Below are 16,899 nucleotides of genomic sequence, written 5' to 3' on the forward strand. Positions count from 1 at the left end.
AATCTATTCACTGAACCTATGCATTATTTCATTTAAGGTCAGCTTCCCCAAATGACCCATATTTTTTTACGCTTCTAAGTATTGTTAAAATCGTACAGAACTTTTTCGGTTTTCGTTTTTGATTTTTCAAATAGTTAGAGGCTTAAAAAATATGGGTTCTTTAAGAAAGTTTATCTAAAATAAGTCCACGAATCGACTGAGACAGAAAAGATCAATTATTGAACAATTATGAAAAGTTTTCGAAAAATGAAGATTTTAAAACAGGTGGACGGAAACTTGGGTGAGGGCCATTTGTGGGTGTCTAGGGTAAATTATCCAATAGTGGAGGAACTAGGCACGGCCAACACTATTCAAAGGTTTGAGGTGGTGATGTCAATACTCACGCTGCTCTAATGTGAATGTGTACTATACACAGCGTTGGCTTGACAAATAGATTGCGAGTTATTTGACTATGCGTCCAATTTGGGAATCTCGAGCTCATTCAGTAGCCGCTAGGTTGCGAAGGCCGACGGAGCGTGGGTTCGAGTTCCATCGAAGGGAAAGTGGTTACCTCCAATACATTTTCAAATCAATATCTTCCACATATGGTACATTAGGGCAGTTCAAATTTCAAAAATGTTCGAAAATTTCAACTCCCATATGTCTATTAGCATCATTATGATAATATAGGAATCCTGGCAAAATTTCAGGCAATTCGGTGGCCATTTAGGGGTGGCGCGAAGTCAATTTATGTTTATATGGAAATTTGAATGGGAAAAACTTAAAATTAATTCAAATCCCCCTACAACTCTTAAATCGTGATGAAGTCAAATAAACATCCCCAACCTCTATTTTTGGAATCTATTTGAGCTCAACCAGTGGGTAACTCATTAATTTCGATTTATATTTCCACTGCTACGTTGAGGCTAATTACACCATTTTAGCCATTTATCACATATTCACACTGTCAATAGAACCGTTCTATCCACTCATAACTAATGTGTTATACAGAGGTCTCATTTATATAGATTCCAAAAAAGGGTGGTTGGGGATGTTTATTTAAATTTATCACGATTTGACAGTTGTAGGGAGACTTGAATAAATTTTAAGTTTTTCTCATACAAATTTCCATATAAACATAAATTGACTTCGCGCCACCCCTAAATGGCCACCAAATTGGTTGAAATTTTGCCAGGACTCCTATATTATCAAAATGATGCTAATAGACATATGGGAGTTGGAATTTTCGAACATTTTTGAAATTTGAACTGCCCTAATGGTACATATTCACATATGAGTTTTCACAATATTGTAAATTAATGTCCAAGTCGGGTGTTTTATTCCCCGGAATATAGGCAATTAACTTTGATTGAACTATCAATCAGTAGTTGTGAGATGAAATTTATACATTGTTCTTATTAAGTGATGTTTAAAGATGTTTTAGATGAGAAGAATCTACTATTTTTTTGAATAATTATTTTGAAACGACTTTTTCACGGTGTGTTTGTCCGAAGAGGCTTATTTCCAAAAAATAAGTATCTCTAAAACACTCACTACACGAAATTATAGGTTTTCCTCTTTCATGTAGATGCATTTTTAAAATGTTCTATCGGGGGTAATTTTTCCATACATTTTTGGGGGGGTTAAATCGGCAATCATTTGAGATTTCTATGAAGTTTGCACCAAAAATAGTGAAAAAAATAAAAATTGTTCTAGATCCCCCGATAGAACATTTTAGTTTACCAACTATATGAAAGAGGAGAGCATACTATCACGTGGTGGGTGTTTCAGAGATACTGATTTTTGAAAAATAATATTTCCCCATAGACACACCGTGTGTTCACTTTTTTATTTCCAACACTGTAAATTCCAAAATCAGAGAATACATGTTGCATGGCAACTGCCATATCAAATGCCAATAACTTCAGATATGTCGTGCAACAGCAGGCAATCCAATAAGAATCACCGACACCTGCCGTTGAGACACGACACTACCTCCCGCACCACTACCAATACAGCTCACGAAGCTATAAAAGCTGGCACTGTCACCATTACGAAACCATTGTATCGTCATCAGCGTAGTGCCACGGTTGTGCTCTCGTGAAAACGGAACCCAGCAAGGCCCAGCAGCTTTCCTGTTCTAGTGTAGTGTTGTAGTTCCAGATATATAGCCAGTAAACCAGTCAAACACACTCACACTCGTGTACGCATACATCCATCAGTCGTCACCCGCCGTACGGTATATAGTGCAAAAAGGAAGAAGAAAGTTTTTGTTCCGTTCGAAAGAGCAAAAGAGAAAGACGAGACCGAAATTGATTTTTTTTTCTGCCTGGAAATTTCTTACTGGCTGCCGCTGCTACATCCATCAGAAGTTAATTGATATTCGCAGTTTCGCACAAGTTTTATACCATAATCGTCAATCGTTGCGGAAGAGCTGGTGTGTGAACTTGTTTGTTTTTGGTGACATTTTTGGAGTTGGTTAAAAATAAAAGATCGCGAAAATCAAGTGAAGCTTGACGACGTAGCCGTGACCGCGACGGAAAATTGCCAAATTCGGAAGTGAATATTAAGAAGCGTGTGCAACGGTGAACCTGCACGCGGCCGAAGAAATTTTTTGAGTGAAAACAAGTAAAAAAGAACAGCCTCAAAATTACGACTTCAATCATGACCAACAAAGTGCTAGCAGCCGTACAAGATCTACAAAAACAAAATGGCGAATCGCAGAATACTACTGCGGCGTCGTCCGGGTCGGATACGGCTCGGACGAATCTGATTGTCAACTATCTGCCCCAGACAATGACCGAGGAGGAAATCCGGTCACTGTTTTCGAGCGTGGGTGAAGTTGAAAGCGTCAAACTAGTGCGTGACAAAAACGTAATTTACCCGGGTCAACCGAAGGGGCAAAGTTTAGGATACGGCTTCGTGAACTTCCACCGATCCCAGGATGCCGAACAGGCCGTAAATGTGTTGAATGGATTACGCTTGCAGAACAAAGTGCTGAAAGTTTCTTTTGCAAGACCGAGTTCGGAAGGAATCAAGGGAGCTAATCTTTACATTTCCGGTTTGCCAAAAACCATCACACAAGAGGAATTGGAGACGATTTTCAGACCGTACGGCGAAATAATCACGAGCCGTGTGTTGGTCCAGGAGGGCAATGACAAACCGAAAGGAGTTGGATTTATCAGATTCGATCAACGTAAGGAAGCTGAGCGCGCTATTGCTGCTCTGAATGGAACAACACCGAAAGGATTGACCGATCCCATAACGGTTAAATTCTCGAATACCCCTGGACAGAATACGGCCGCAAAGATTGTGCAACCTGCTCTGCCGACCTTCCTGAACCCACAGCTGACCCGCCGGTTGGGAGCTATCCATCATCCAATTAACAAGGGATTGGCCCGTTTTTCACCGATGGGAGGAGAAGTGTTGGATATGATGCTGCCGACCGCACCGACTACGGGAATCGGCGCAATCGCACCGTCTGGTGGATGGAGCATCTTTATCTACAACCTAGCACCGGAAACCGAGGAGAATACCCTGTGGCAGCTATTCGGCCCGTTCGGTGCCGTGCAGAATGTGAAAGTCATCAAGGATTCGGCGACAAACCAATGCAAAGGATACGGCTTCGTCACGATGACCAACTACGAGGAGGCAATGTTGGCGATTCGATCTCTCAACGGATACACCCTTGGCCAACGGGTGTTACAAGTCAGCTTTAAAACCAACAAAGCAAAGTAATTTCACTCATTTCTAACCGAACAGATTTCTTTCTCCTTTCCATGAACACTAACACTCACACATATGAACACACACATCAAAAAAACCACACGGGATCGACGACGCGTGTTGAAGCGCCTGAAACGATTCTTGATCCGCTAAAAATACCCGACTTTTTTCTCGCTACTGTCTCTGCAATCGTGGAATTCCCTGCGAAAAGATAAATTTCCTCCCTCCAAGCGCTTCTCCAACTCTTAAACTCTTATTTTACATTTTTTATCCACCAAACCCATGCTTGCCCCACATTGTCGATATTTCCATTCTGATATGGTGATATTCTGATTTCAGCGCCGAAATGGCCGATCATTAAAATGAAAGAAACCCATTGCAATTGAGAGGAGGGTGAGATATATATCAAACGCATCGAGACGACACCCTCCTTCGGAAAGGAAACAAAAGTCAATCAAACTCCCCCGCATCAAGACACGAGTACTGTCGGTGCAATAAATATTCCACGAACACAGACATGAAATATGTAACTACAATCGTGCATAAGCCGCGATTTAAAACAGACACATAGATTGTGAGGAGGGAGTAGGCGGTGGAAAAGCGTACTACGCGGCTTGAGCGAGGGGTGCGATTTTCTTCGAGGGGTGCGTCGCGATTGAGTTTGATATTTTCCAGCCTTGCACCTCTCGTTTCCTATCGACCGTCGCGTGCGCTGCGCATGCGGAGGATCGAAGAAGCATCCAGCCGCCAGAATATTCGCAACCCCCTACTACTACACAACCCTACAAATGAAGCGCAAAAGATGAGAGGCAAAGCGAATCTTCACAGAACACAGAAACAGAGAGGTTCGCTTTGGAAGAGCGAGATACTGCCGCGAAAAAATAATCAAGTATGTGTGCTTTTACCCATTTTTAAACATTTTCTTAAAGCTAAGATTGGCGATTTAGCGTTCCCTAAAGAGGACGAAGAAGAAAGAGGGCAATCACAAAAAATGCACCGCAAAGAATAACCGAAAATAGTTAAATTACTGTCAAGGATTCTGTACGAAACTTTTTTAAAACGTAAGTTTGTAATTTAATCAGTGGTGCACAGCAAATCCTTTTTAATTGAATTTCATTCACAATTTATGAGAATCGTTTCAAGTTTTCTCCCCATTCTTCCCTTCTTATCATAACAACGCAAAATCGCCAATATTTTTCGAGCAACACATCCCAACTCGCTCTTATTACATTAGGCTATAGTAGGCTAGGTGCACTAATCAAAAATGAATGTTGGCTTCTCATCGACTTGGAAGTATTTTAGAATGAGAGATTATTCAGCTTCTCTGCGGATTAAAGCAAGCGGTGGGCAAATACTCTGCTATCGAGTGTTGCTGTAAACCGTTTATTCGTGTATTTGTTCATATTTGCTTCCATCCATCAGAGTAGGCGATTAATTAGCGACTCACGCGCGACTACTCTCGTTTGTTCTCTATTTCTTAAGTCTATTTACACGAAATGCGCAGCTGGAAAAGTGGTGATGATAATGTGCGATGAGATCAGTACCAGAAGCTGGGAGTGCGCTGATGCTCGTTTAGGTTGGACTAAATGTGTAGCGAGAAAAAAGGCAAAAAAGCGTGTAATTTGAACATTCTTGGTCGTCTTCAACACGTCGTTCCGAGGTCGTTGCGGTAAACGAACAACCCTTGAGAGACATTGTTCGAACATTTTTGAGAGGCTTCCCGAAGTATGGAAGAATGAGGCTATATTATAGAAGTTAACGTTACACGTTTCTTTTTCGTTCCTGTGTGTGGCGAGGAAGCGAAATGTGTGAGCTTTTACAACAAGAACAAAAATGGCTTATATCCGTTCTATTTAACACGTTGATGACGAAAACGACGATCAATAAGTAACTATAACACGACCTACAGGAAAACCACTGTTGGTCGAACAGAAAGCTGAAAACTGAAACACGAAAATCTAGTCAAAAGAAAAAGAAAAAAAACTTTTACAACAAAGCATAGTAGGCAGAATAGGATCTTTTACGCGTTAGTCTTAAATGTCCCCTTATAAAGTAAACACATATGTAACCAGGCTGGAACTACAACAGCGTGGACAGATATTTATTAAAGGAAAATGTGTATCAAAGGGCGGGATGTAGATGAAAGTGGTACTACTGCAATATTTTTCAAAGAAAATGGAACTTTTTTCATCCCTCTCACACGTGCGGGAAGCCGGATCGTGAAAGCAAGCCTGCTGGCAGAAATACGCATGATACACGCAAGAAAATAGTAAGATTAAATTAATATTTTAGGAAAATTTTATTTATTTTACAACTTATTTATTGATGACGATGGAAGGTGGCTTTGAGACTAAACGAAACAAGCTAAACTCTTCAAGCTATTAGAACACGCGAAAGACGGAAAGCAAATAATGAAGAAACAAACCTACATACGAAAGGATCTCATTTTAGCATATAAAACAAGTGCAAACAGGTTGGGTTTGACGAAAACGGTAAACGGAAGCCATTAATTTAGTGAAATTGAGCGAGTGAGCCTAATAACTGCAGATTAATGAGACATAACTTAACCATAGAGAAAGAACGCGCAAATGGAAAGAGACACAAAACGAACGACAGATGAAAAACGTACTTAGAAAAGAAGAAACTGTTGAGACAGTTAGAAAGAACAAATATAAATCATCAAATTTTCAGTTCCAAAGAACCTAGTGAAGATAAAGTAGAATCACTGACTTGTTTACTTTCGGCAGTAGCTGCCACCGATGTTCTTTTTGTTTTTATTGACGGAAACGTCGGTCAAGTTTCGAAAATTTCTTCTTCAAAACGATAGACTTTTATACAAACAAGACAGAACATCTTGAGCCCACCATCGAACGCGATTTCGTTTTTGTGTGGTCTTTGTTGAATAGCGAAATTGGTACTAAACTTGTTGTGGTGCACCTTTCTCGGCTAGAAGCGAATCCAGAAAGTGTTGCATCAATTGGTGAAAAAAAAACATTTTGTTTACGACTTTGAGAGCGAACATAACCCAGAACAGTAATAATATTAGTCAAAAAGTATTAAAAGCCTGATATGAAGGTATATTAACCGTAAAGATACAAGAATATTCAAAGGATAACAACTATTGGAATGAGCAACAAAATAAGCATAATAATGCCGCACAGTAATTTTTAAGGTGATCGTAAGACAAGTTATTGATATACACAAATTCTGCTCCTTTACCAGATACCCACAAAGAAGGAAAAATAGATCATTGTGGCATAGTAACAGAAATACTCCCCATCCCATTTCTCACCAGGAATATATTGATATTATATGTATAGAGGAAATGTGAGATAGGAAGAGAGAATAGTGACACAGACAGAATTTTAACATGTCAATCTTTCTTTTGTTGTATCGACATTTTATATGGTTTTTCTACTTTATTTTCAAACCCTAGATTCGTTTATGACTTTGGTTTAAAATAATTCCGCTTCGTTCTATTCCCTTGGGCAGTGGTTCCACGAATGTCTAGCATTTAAAGCAACAAAAACAAATCTTATTTGTGATTTCTAGTCCAAGCTAGCGCCTACCTCGCGCTAGCGCCAATTGTATAAGAACTTTCCCGTGGAATCAAGTCTGGTCAGGGGAAAACAAGCGAAGAAAATACAACACCCGAATCTATTCCATACAACTGTGATACAAGCAAAACAAGAAAAACCTACTTTTAAGAAAACAAAACAACAAATACACGCAGAAAAATTGCAAGCAAGAATGTGTTGATTTGACACTGCCCCATCCAAGTGCACACGGTTTTTGCTTTTCAACACCGCAGTCTCTCTGAGGCGACCGATTGGCACTCGGTGCACAGTGTCGCCGGTTTATTCAGTATTTTTAGTTCTCGCTAAGAGATTTTTCCATTCCCCCCCAATCTTCTCTCTTCGCCGTGACGGCACCCTCCACCCGTGGGATGGCAGCAGTGATGCACCGTGCAAAGGCCATGCATCTAATGATCGCAGGAGACTGTTCGTATGTGACATTTGACCGCGGCGCTTCTGTCAGAGGCGCACCACACGCACATTCTTGCTGAATACGTTTTCAGTTCTTACATAGTTCTGTTTTCTTCTTTTATTCTCTCGAATTATACGTTTTTTTCGTTTGTTTTGGTTTCTTTCGTTTGCTCTGTTTTCTTTATTTTTGGTTAAATTATTGTGTATGAGGAGAAAAACATTGCCGAACAGGTCCCGACAGACTACGCCATTTGTTCCAATTGGATAAACGAAAGAATTTGACAAAAAAGTATGAAATCATTATTTGCTTTTATATTCAGTATTCACAAAAAGAAAACATAATAAGAAAACTGTTTACTTTCTTAACGTCTGATTTATGTTACGCTTTGTTCCTGTATTTTTTAGTTTTCGCAATGATCAAACACACACAAGCACACCCATATAACATCAATAGCAAAAACATGTACAATTTGGTTTTCGCTCGTGCGATATGACAGGTGTAATTTTCTTTTTCTTTTCATTATAATTTCGTTACTCATTATGGCACAGATTCGCGCGAAATGTCATCCCTTAGCCCAGCTAGAGTGCCGTGCCACATTCTTGTATTTGGTTCTGCTTACGTGGTTTTGTGTTATTATTGTTTATTCGGTTTAGTTAATTGTTGTTTTCGTCCTCTTCAGTTTTCTAGCTCGTATTATAGTTTTAATAATTTTCATTTTAGTCCTGCTATTGAAGCAGGACTTTACTTATAAGTTGTGTACGGTTCATTTGGGTTTTCATTGCATGATTTTTTTTATCTTTTAAGTGTATAATCATTTTGTTTTACGTTTATTATTTCTTTTAATTTCTCTTTTCTTTTTTGTGTGTTTTCTTTTCTTTATTTTTAGGATTTATGTTAGAAAGAATTGAGAGTGATGTGTGCAATAGGATGTGACTATGTTTTCTTACTTCCCTTCTTCTCACTTTATCTTATCCACTCTTATTCTTACTTTTGCTTAGAATTTAATTATGAAAGAAGAAAGCTAAACTCTAGAATATCTATATAGCGAGTATGAACAGAGAAAAACATTATTTATTTAAACAGATTTTCATACTTATTTAAAAAGTTAGTATTTTAAGCATAATTTCATAATTTATTGCGTATTCATCATTGATTGTAAAAAATGAAGAAGCTTATTAGTTTCAAATTTCCGGCCGTTTCGCAAGTTAGCGCAGCATACTCTGTTTGTTTGAGTATCCATTTTACAGTGAAGCGTGGAAACACATTTGTTCAGTTCCTTATCAATTCAAACACGAATTACGAGTAGGATTGCGACAAGATCCAAAAACAACAGTGGAGAATCCAACAACGTGACAAAACATTTGAATCCTGTAAGTACAAATCAAATGGTTTACGGAAAAATAAACAAATACTCATTTTGTTGGATTGTCGCTGGCGTGGAAGTGAAAGTGTTGAATTAGAAAAATCACTCCATACGAAAATCTGTATCACCAAAACCAACACCACGTTCTATACATAACAAGGTAGCTTTTAGTTGAATTCAGAATTCAGTTCCCATCACACACCATATGATGCTTGTTGTTTGTATTTTTCTCTTACAAAGGAGGCAATGTTTCAAACATTTATGCAACACTTTTACAATTAATAACAAAGATGAAAAACCACCTTTAAGAGAATATCGAAATGACTCTCAAAACCAAACTTTTCGAATAATATAAATGAACATAAAGCTGTAAAACTGGCAGCCTGGCGGTAGCAGCAGCAGCAGCATTAGCAACGGCGGCAGCAGCAGAAGAAAACCCATTATAAAGCTTGTGTTAGTAATTCCTCTTATCTCATTTGTGTTAGTTCATTATCAAATTTTCAATATACAAAAAGAGGGAAACTAATTCCGCAATAATAGCAAGCAGAAAAAGTAACGGCTTACTGATAGAAACGTCAACTGAATTTACGGCTTTCATTTATCATTATTTATATATTCGAATTAATCAATGTATAATTTCATTTTCCCGAATACGTTCTTGTGTACATACGAAAATTATAAAAGAAAATCAATTATTACAATAGTAAAAGAAGCAAAAATATGAAATACAATAAAAAATTATAATTTGAGTCCGTTTTTCTTCATTTTATTTTTTCCGTTATTCCATTATTGGTTTCCACCGAACAACAGAAGCAACAACAACCAACTGTTGCCAAGCAACAATTGGAAAACAACAGCAACCATTCAATTTGGCGTGTGTGCTTTGTTTACTTTACTCTTCTGTTCGTAAGTTGCGTCCTTTTGTATACACAGAGATGAGTACCTCTCCATTTCATACATTCACACGTACCCAGTCCGCGTCTATGAAAAGATCATGTGGAACAATTTTGTAGATTTTCAACATTTATACGTACGCATGTTAAGGATTACTGACACAAATAGTATCAGATGTGTTGACTTTTAAGAATTGAGAAACAATTCGCTTTTAATCAGTGAAACATTTTATTCATATTCAGAATATCTATGTTTGAAAAAGTGGTCCTTAGCATGCAACTCGACACATTTCATACACTCAAAATCACTTCATTCTCAAAAAATGAGTGCTCTACTGAATTTTTTTCATTGTTCTCCATCGAAGTGACGATCCAGTCGGTACTCGAACCGCTTCGTCACTGTCGAACAGACAGCAATGAGTTCCATAGGGCACTCATCCAACATCGTAGCACACTCACACTCACGCAAAAGATAAAGAAAACAATCGGCGAAATATCCGGTTTCGTTCGTCTTCTCAAGCCTCCCTGTCTCTCTTTAAGCGCAGAGTGTGTTGTTGTTAGGCATATCGACTTGTTTCTTTTTGAGTTTTGATGACAAACATCCGCCCACAGTTAGTGCAAGTAGAATCGACCAGAGTAAAAAAAAGAGTACCGGAAAACATTCAAAATCTGCATATTTTGTTTCACATCCAGTATCGGTTCGTTATCGGCTTCCTTCCTCTTGTGTATGTAAACAATATCTTCTTAAGTGCATCGGTTATTCTCTCACCTCTCAGTATCTCAGTAGGCTGTATGCTTGAGTTCCGTCAGTTTTGCGTTTATTGCGCTAGCCATCTTGCGTAACTGAGTGTAAACGGTTTGTCCGCGCGAGCGAGTGCGCGCTGTCCAATGTTTTTTTGAGTTTGGAATCACGTGTCTGTTACAAATTGCCAAAATCAAATACAAACATTAGAGAGCTCTAATGCAAGCAGTTTACCATGGTTTTTGTAAGCGTATTGGTTTGATTCTAGGGTCCATCATTTCAGTTGAATATATTACTTATTATTCTATTTATTGTGGGTAAGTAATGATTTCCCTTTTCTTTCTTCCGAATCCTGTTTATGTTTCCATTGTCAATTTTTTAAACTGTAATATTTATTCGTCAACTTAATTTCAAACTAGGATAGGGTACGACTGCTATTTGCTATTTTTTAATGTAAGTTGGAGAGGATTGAAGTGAAAGTATTGTCATTCAAATTAAGTCGTACTCCTGACTACTTGTCGTATCCTATCCTCAGCTAAGAATATTGTGAATTGATTGATCAGTGATCCATCAGTTTGCAAGAACATTTTGTTTGTTTGGAATAGAATATTTTCATATCGATAATTCCACGAGCACTAGTGAAGCTATCACACTTTCATGACTGACTTCAATTCATTTGTTAGTTGTTTTTTTTTTCTTACGGAATTAACCTTTTGGTTCAACTCATATTCATCATGTAAATGTGTGTATTTTGTAAACAAATATATCCTCATTTTGTTCTATTCATGCATGCGATCTGAGAAGGTAGAAGTGTTATTCTAAGTTCAACGAATCCCACAACATGGTTTATTTTATTTCTAAAAGTTATTTGTGTCAACGTTTCTATTGTTGTCTTCCCGTTTGAAGCTATTATCCCTTTCCAATTAATTGTGGCTATGTTAATTCTGTTGAACAATTTCACTAAAAGCGAAATCTACTTAATCACTATAATTATGCCTCTTATAATTAATCATGCAAAAGTTGTATCTCTTCAGTTTATTTCCAGCAGGTAGAGAAAGCGCCGAACAGAAACAATAGGCCTATGTTTTTACATCAATTCTTCAGGTATAACTACTTTTCACATGTCCTTATTGGTTTTCGGTTATGTTTCCTGGCAAGCAGAACCAACATGAGTTTTACTGTCTTGATTTTTTCGTCATGTGTTTAGAGTTTGTATTCAATGTAAATTTGAAGGGAAGGAATGTTTAGCAGTAAATTACAGAATATGCATAAACAAAGAACATACATGAATATGACGAAAAAGTTAGAGCAAACATTTTCTTCGTCCTGATATATAAGTAAATAAAAAAATATCAAAAGGCTGTGTCAGTTTATTATACGAATAATAAACTATAAATACGAAAAAGACTGAACTTAGAGTACAAAAAATGGTAGCGAAGTGTTTAGACGTGAAATAAAAATCTATTTGAAAACAAATCTAATTCGTTTCTTGTTTAAATCGTTTGTTTGGTGTGTATGTATCTTAAATGTCCATTACATTGCGTATTTTCTAAAGGTAAAAATGCAACAAAGGATAATCTCGTGGAAATTCGTAGCCCGGGTTTCAGTACGCCTGCAGCATTGGTAAGGAAAACTTGCCGGTACTGCGAAAACTCGACACATGCGCACCACCCATCGCCGGCCCATCCCAAATGTTTAAGGATTTGGTTTGCTTTTCCCTCTAGGTTCTCCTGTGCGATGGTGAGGGTGTTGGCTGGGAATAATCGATACTGCAAATCTGAGTCAAAATTAAATGAATTCTTCTGAGGAGTAAATTCAAGAAGCGTTACTGCGAGTATATCTGACAGATGTTTGATTTCCGTATCAGGAAGTTGTAGAATTTGTTTCGAATTCACTCAACGACTTCATTTGTGTTTTGTCAGATCACATCCAATATAATATGCAGGCGTACATTCAAAAAAGAAGATTTAATAGAAATGTGTTGAAAGAAAAAGCGACTCGGAACCAGGTAATACGGTTTTAATGCGACCGAGCATTAAATGTTGAGGACGGGATTACGGATACTGTCCTAAAATCTAGTTCCTATACGCATTGACATGCTAGTTTTAGTCTAAAAACAGTTTACATGGACAATAAATTTTCCTGTAAAGAATTTTAAAAGCTCAATAGTTCGTATTTTAGAAACAACAAATCTTTAAATCTGACATCACGCGAATCGAGGTTCAGCATTAACTTAGTAGATATCAATGATACAAATACAAAGTTTGCTATATTTCGCAATAAGGCCGATACAAATATTTAAGAACTATTTTGTCCCCCCCCCCCTCGGATTTTTTTTGCCAAAATATAATATTTTAAGAGGGCAACAAAATAAAATTCGGATAATTTTGAGGATTTTCAAAACATTCTTTAACAAATCCGAGGAGTTTATTTTCCTATTTTTTTCATTTTAATATTTATTTTTTATATTCCCCCCGCTTGACCTTTCGGAGGCCAGTAGGACAAAAAGTTAATTCAATATTTGTAACGGTTATTTACGAAAAGTTCCCTTATTTTGAGCGTTGTTGAAATTGAAATCCGATAAAAGTTCCAAGTCAAACGTAGAAAACACAATGACACATTTTTTTTGTGTTCAAATATAAATGGGCATGCTTTATTCATGGTGTTGACAGAGTGGGACAGTGATGAGTAATGAAACATTATTGAAGTATGCTCGCTGACTGAGTAATAATTAATGGAGTAATAATTAAATGGAGTAATAATTAAATGAAGTAAGCATGCTACATTTAGGTTCAAGATAATCGCTTAATGTGACAATCATTTGCACGGATCGTAATGTGAGTGGTTTTCGCTCGACGAAAAATAATTGGCTATTCTTAAACCGGCAACTCACAATGCGGATTGGGCGTGAAATCGATTTTAACCAATCAATTTTCATATTTTTTTCTGAGATTCTCGAGATGAGAGAACCCAAAATTGCAAATCTCCACCAATTGTAGCTTTCGAGAATTTATTCTTCTTAAATGGCACTTGACAAGGCAATGTAAGAGTGATAGAGATGTTTTTTTCGCGTCCTATTAACTATTAAGGCATTGGATGTGGCCATGTGAATGGCCAAGCGTCTCCATAAGTTTACCTGCAATATTGCTTCTACACGATTAGAAAAAAGTACCTAATTTTAGGTACTTTTTTTATCTTGCATCTCCCTCCCTCTTCCCTTTGTTGTCATAAAATGAAGAGCAAAACCACTCAACAAGGGCATTAAAGTGTGGGAACCCAACGTTGAGTAATCTCATGTTTACAAAAGTTGAGTTAAATTCACCTAACTTTTGGTTAGTTTCTATTTAAAATTAAGTATATTTTACTTAATATCTTATATATAAAAATGAAATGGTCTGTGTTCGTATCCGCATAACTCGAAAACGGCTGGTTGGATTTTTTTCATTTCTTCAGCAGAAACATTCGTTATAGTTTCCGACGGGTTTATATGATATTTTCTCATGCGAAAATCATGGAGTTGGGTTGAGCAAATTGTGGAAAACTCTAACAAAGATTCGTATGGAAAATTCGCATGGGCAGTTCATAATGCGCATTTTCGCCTACTATGCAGGACAACGTCTGCCGGGTCGACTAGTTAAGTGATAAATTTCAAGAAAAAATTACTTAATTTTGGGTTCCCACACTGAACCCTCGATTTGAGTGAAAAGTACCCAATATTAGGTACTTTTTTCTAACTGTGTAAGCAGTTTGTCATCGACTCTACGACACTACCCATAATTCCATTTCCCATAACACCATTACCCCGAAGGCCACTATCCCGAACGCTATTATGCCGAATGAGCCAGTACACTAAATTAGTAATTGATTTTCAAGTAAATAATTTATTTCAATTGAAAAATTGTTTCTCAATAAAAGGTTATTTATGTTCGAATCATCGAGATTCTTGATCGTAGATCCGTGTTTTTTTTTGGAGCTGTTTCAATACAGTATAGAAAGAAGAATTATCATTGTGTAACATCCCATTCCACTCCGTGTGATACCCTTAAAGATTATCTTAGGAGCGGGAGAAGATAGTTCAGTACGTTCTCATGCGTTGGGGGAAATTTCAGCCCACGTAGACTATCGGGACGTCCCGTCACTTCAAAATATCAATGTATCTATATTAGACAGAGGCGCATCCACGTTCCAAGTCGTGGGTAGGACAAATAGGACAAATGTCAGTTTGCGCAACAGTTCTGGTGCTGAGAAATCGATACACATTGCACATATTACATATAAAAAATTGTAAAAATAAAAAATCTGAAACTCCAGGCATAATCTTCACATAATTTGTGATTTTTTTTCACCCGAAGGCTGCTGAACACTTTATAAATTAAATTTAATAATGAAGTGGAAACTCTGGGTAATTTAAGTTACTGTTGTAAATATTGTCTCAGTCATTATGTATATGAAATTGAAGATTTCTATGTTTTGTTCATTTAATCTTTTGTCCCTCCTACCTCTGACATTTTTAGTAATTTATATGGATCGTCGCTTATCCACTACCAGGAAATCGTATGATCGTCAAATAATCTTTCGGGGAGTACAGGACCCGTCGCAGAACAGATTTTATGCAGACTTGAGGATATTTGTGATTTCTTAGTCCTTCCAGGTTTCTTCTTTCCATAAGTTTGTAATAATTCATTTAAACTAATAATAAATTAAACTGCACAATATTTGATGATATTATATAGACCTTGAAGGCAGACCTACCACACACTTAATCCAGTTCACAGATTTCAGTGAGTTCACGCTGCTCTGTGGGAAAATGTTAAATATTTCATTGAAATACTCATAACGCGAAAGTGTGAACTCTCCTCTTTCATATAAAAGGGTAAATTAAAATGTTCTATGGGGGATCTAGAATATTTTGCCTTTCTCGTATACAAAGAATGTTTTATTTTTTCAGATTTTCCAGTGCATATTCCATAAAAATCGTGAAAGGCAGGCATTTATAATGAAGTCCTTCAGCCGAAGACACCGCGAATTTCGTTGAAATTCACCGAAATCCCAACAACAGAACTGTTCGTTAGTTATTTCACCGATTTTCTGTGATATTTTTCTTTGTTCAGCTGTCAAAGCTACCGGAAATCTGTAAAATTATTTACCAAACAGGTATGCTGTTAACAATCCGATGAATTTAGCGATTTTAGGTGTGCAGACAGTATTGCAACAAGAGCTTAAAATAATCGAATGTTTTTGATGAAGCCTCTTCGACACTCTCATTTCGTAACATATTCATATTCGGCTGAACATATCAGAATTTATTCAGACTTCGAAAGCTAATAAATGTCTGTAAGACTGAACACTTATATTTTAATGATTTAAACAGTTACCCACATAGATCTGACCCCGACGTTCAACTGATGGACAATTTTAGCACCAAAAGTCAACAAATCTAAGCTTATTGTGTTTTCTTCGAACTCAGTGACCATTCTCAGTACCAATCATATGAATGAATCCGCGACGAAGAAAACTGAGTGAGTCATTCTTTGTTTTGAATAGTCATGCGACTTGTTAAAATTCGGGCCGAAGTTGCTTCGTGAAGGTGAATATTTTATACTCTGCTCGGCATAATCATGGGTAGGACAATGCCTTTACTGTCCCACCCACGGAAATTCGTGCGTAGGACATGTCCTACTTGTCCTACCCACTCCCGGCGCCACTGATATTAGACCTCTTCATGTTTTCAAAAGGAATCAAAAATTCAACCGGTCAGCCCAGAATCACAATTCACATGCTAAAATAAGTCTCCCGTCAAATTTTCAGCTAATTCGTATAAAATTTCGAGGTGGCTCAAGTCGATTTAGTGTTTTTGGGCTATTTTCAATTTTGGAAAAAATCTAACAAGAGATATAAACGTCGAAAACTATCACAACAACCTCTATACGGAAGCTTTGGGTGTGGTCTACAAGTCTTGTGAACATTGCGATTCGTTCCGTTCACGTTTTGTCCATGTTAAAGTGATTTTCAAGCTTTTAAGTGCATAAAAATACTGTTTCCTCAAAGTCGTTGTTCTACAAAATTCTTGAGTTACGACAAATGATTGCTAATTCATTATATTATTATTCCTCTTTTTCCCTGAAAATTTGAGTAATATAATTGTCATTGTGCGATTTATCGTTAAACTCTTAAAAGCAGAAGCTGAATATTTGTAATAAATTTGTACG

The 16,899-nt window shown here is 37.2% G+C and overlaps 1 protein-coding gene across 3 annotated transcripts; it reads left to right on the forward strand.

Annotated features, from left to right (window-relative positions):
• The first annotated feature begins 2,053 nt into the window (after positions 1–2,053).
• On the forward strand, positions 2,054–9,804 carry LOC134220808 (protein elav-like). 3 transcript variants are annotated; one of them, XR_009982064.1, is made up of 3 exons: positions 2,054–3,713; positions 4,045–4,594; positions 8,579–9,804. XR_009982064.1 is itself a non-coding variant. In XM_062699903.1 (2 exons), the coding sequence occupies exons 1-2, from the start codon at positions 2,644–2,646 to the stop codon at positions 4,064–4,066; spliced, it is 1,092 nt and encodes a 363-aa protein (XP_062555887.1). In that variant the 5' UTR covers positions 2,054–2,643; the 3' UTR covers positions 4,067–9,804. The 3 variants fall into 3 exon arrangements, 2 of the variants coding, with proteins under 2 accessions (XP_062555887.1, XP_062555888.1); XM_062699903.1 differs by having other exon boundaries at positions 4,045–9,804; XM_062699904.1 differs by lacking the exon at positions 4,045–4,594.
• The last annotated feature ends 7,095 nt before the right edge of the window (positions 9,805–16,899 follow it).

This window comes from Armigeres subalbatus, chromosome 3 (genome assembly GCF_024139115.2).
Source record: "Armigeres subalbatus isolate Guangzhou_Male chromosome 3, GZ_Asu_2, whole genome shotgun sequence".
Taxonomy (NCBI): Eukaryota; Metazoa; Arthropoda; class Insecta; order Diptera; family Culicidae; genus Armigeres; species Armigeres subalbatus.

Coding starts and splice junctions, on each gene's coding strand:
- LOC134220808 (XM_062699903.1), top strand. CDS start 2,644: ATGACCAACAAAGTGCTAGCAGCCGTACAAGATCTACAAAAACAAAAT. Junction 3,714..4,044: donor TTTAAAACCAACAAAGCAAA/GTAATTTCACTC, acceptor TTCTGATTTCAG/CGCCGAAATGGCCGATCATT.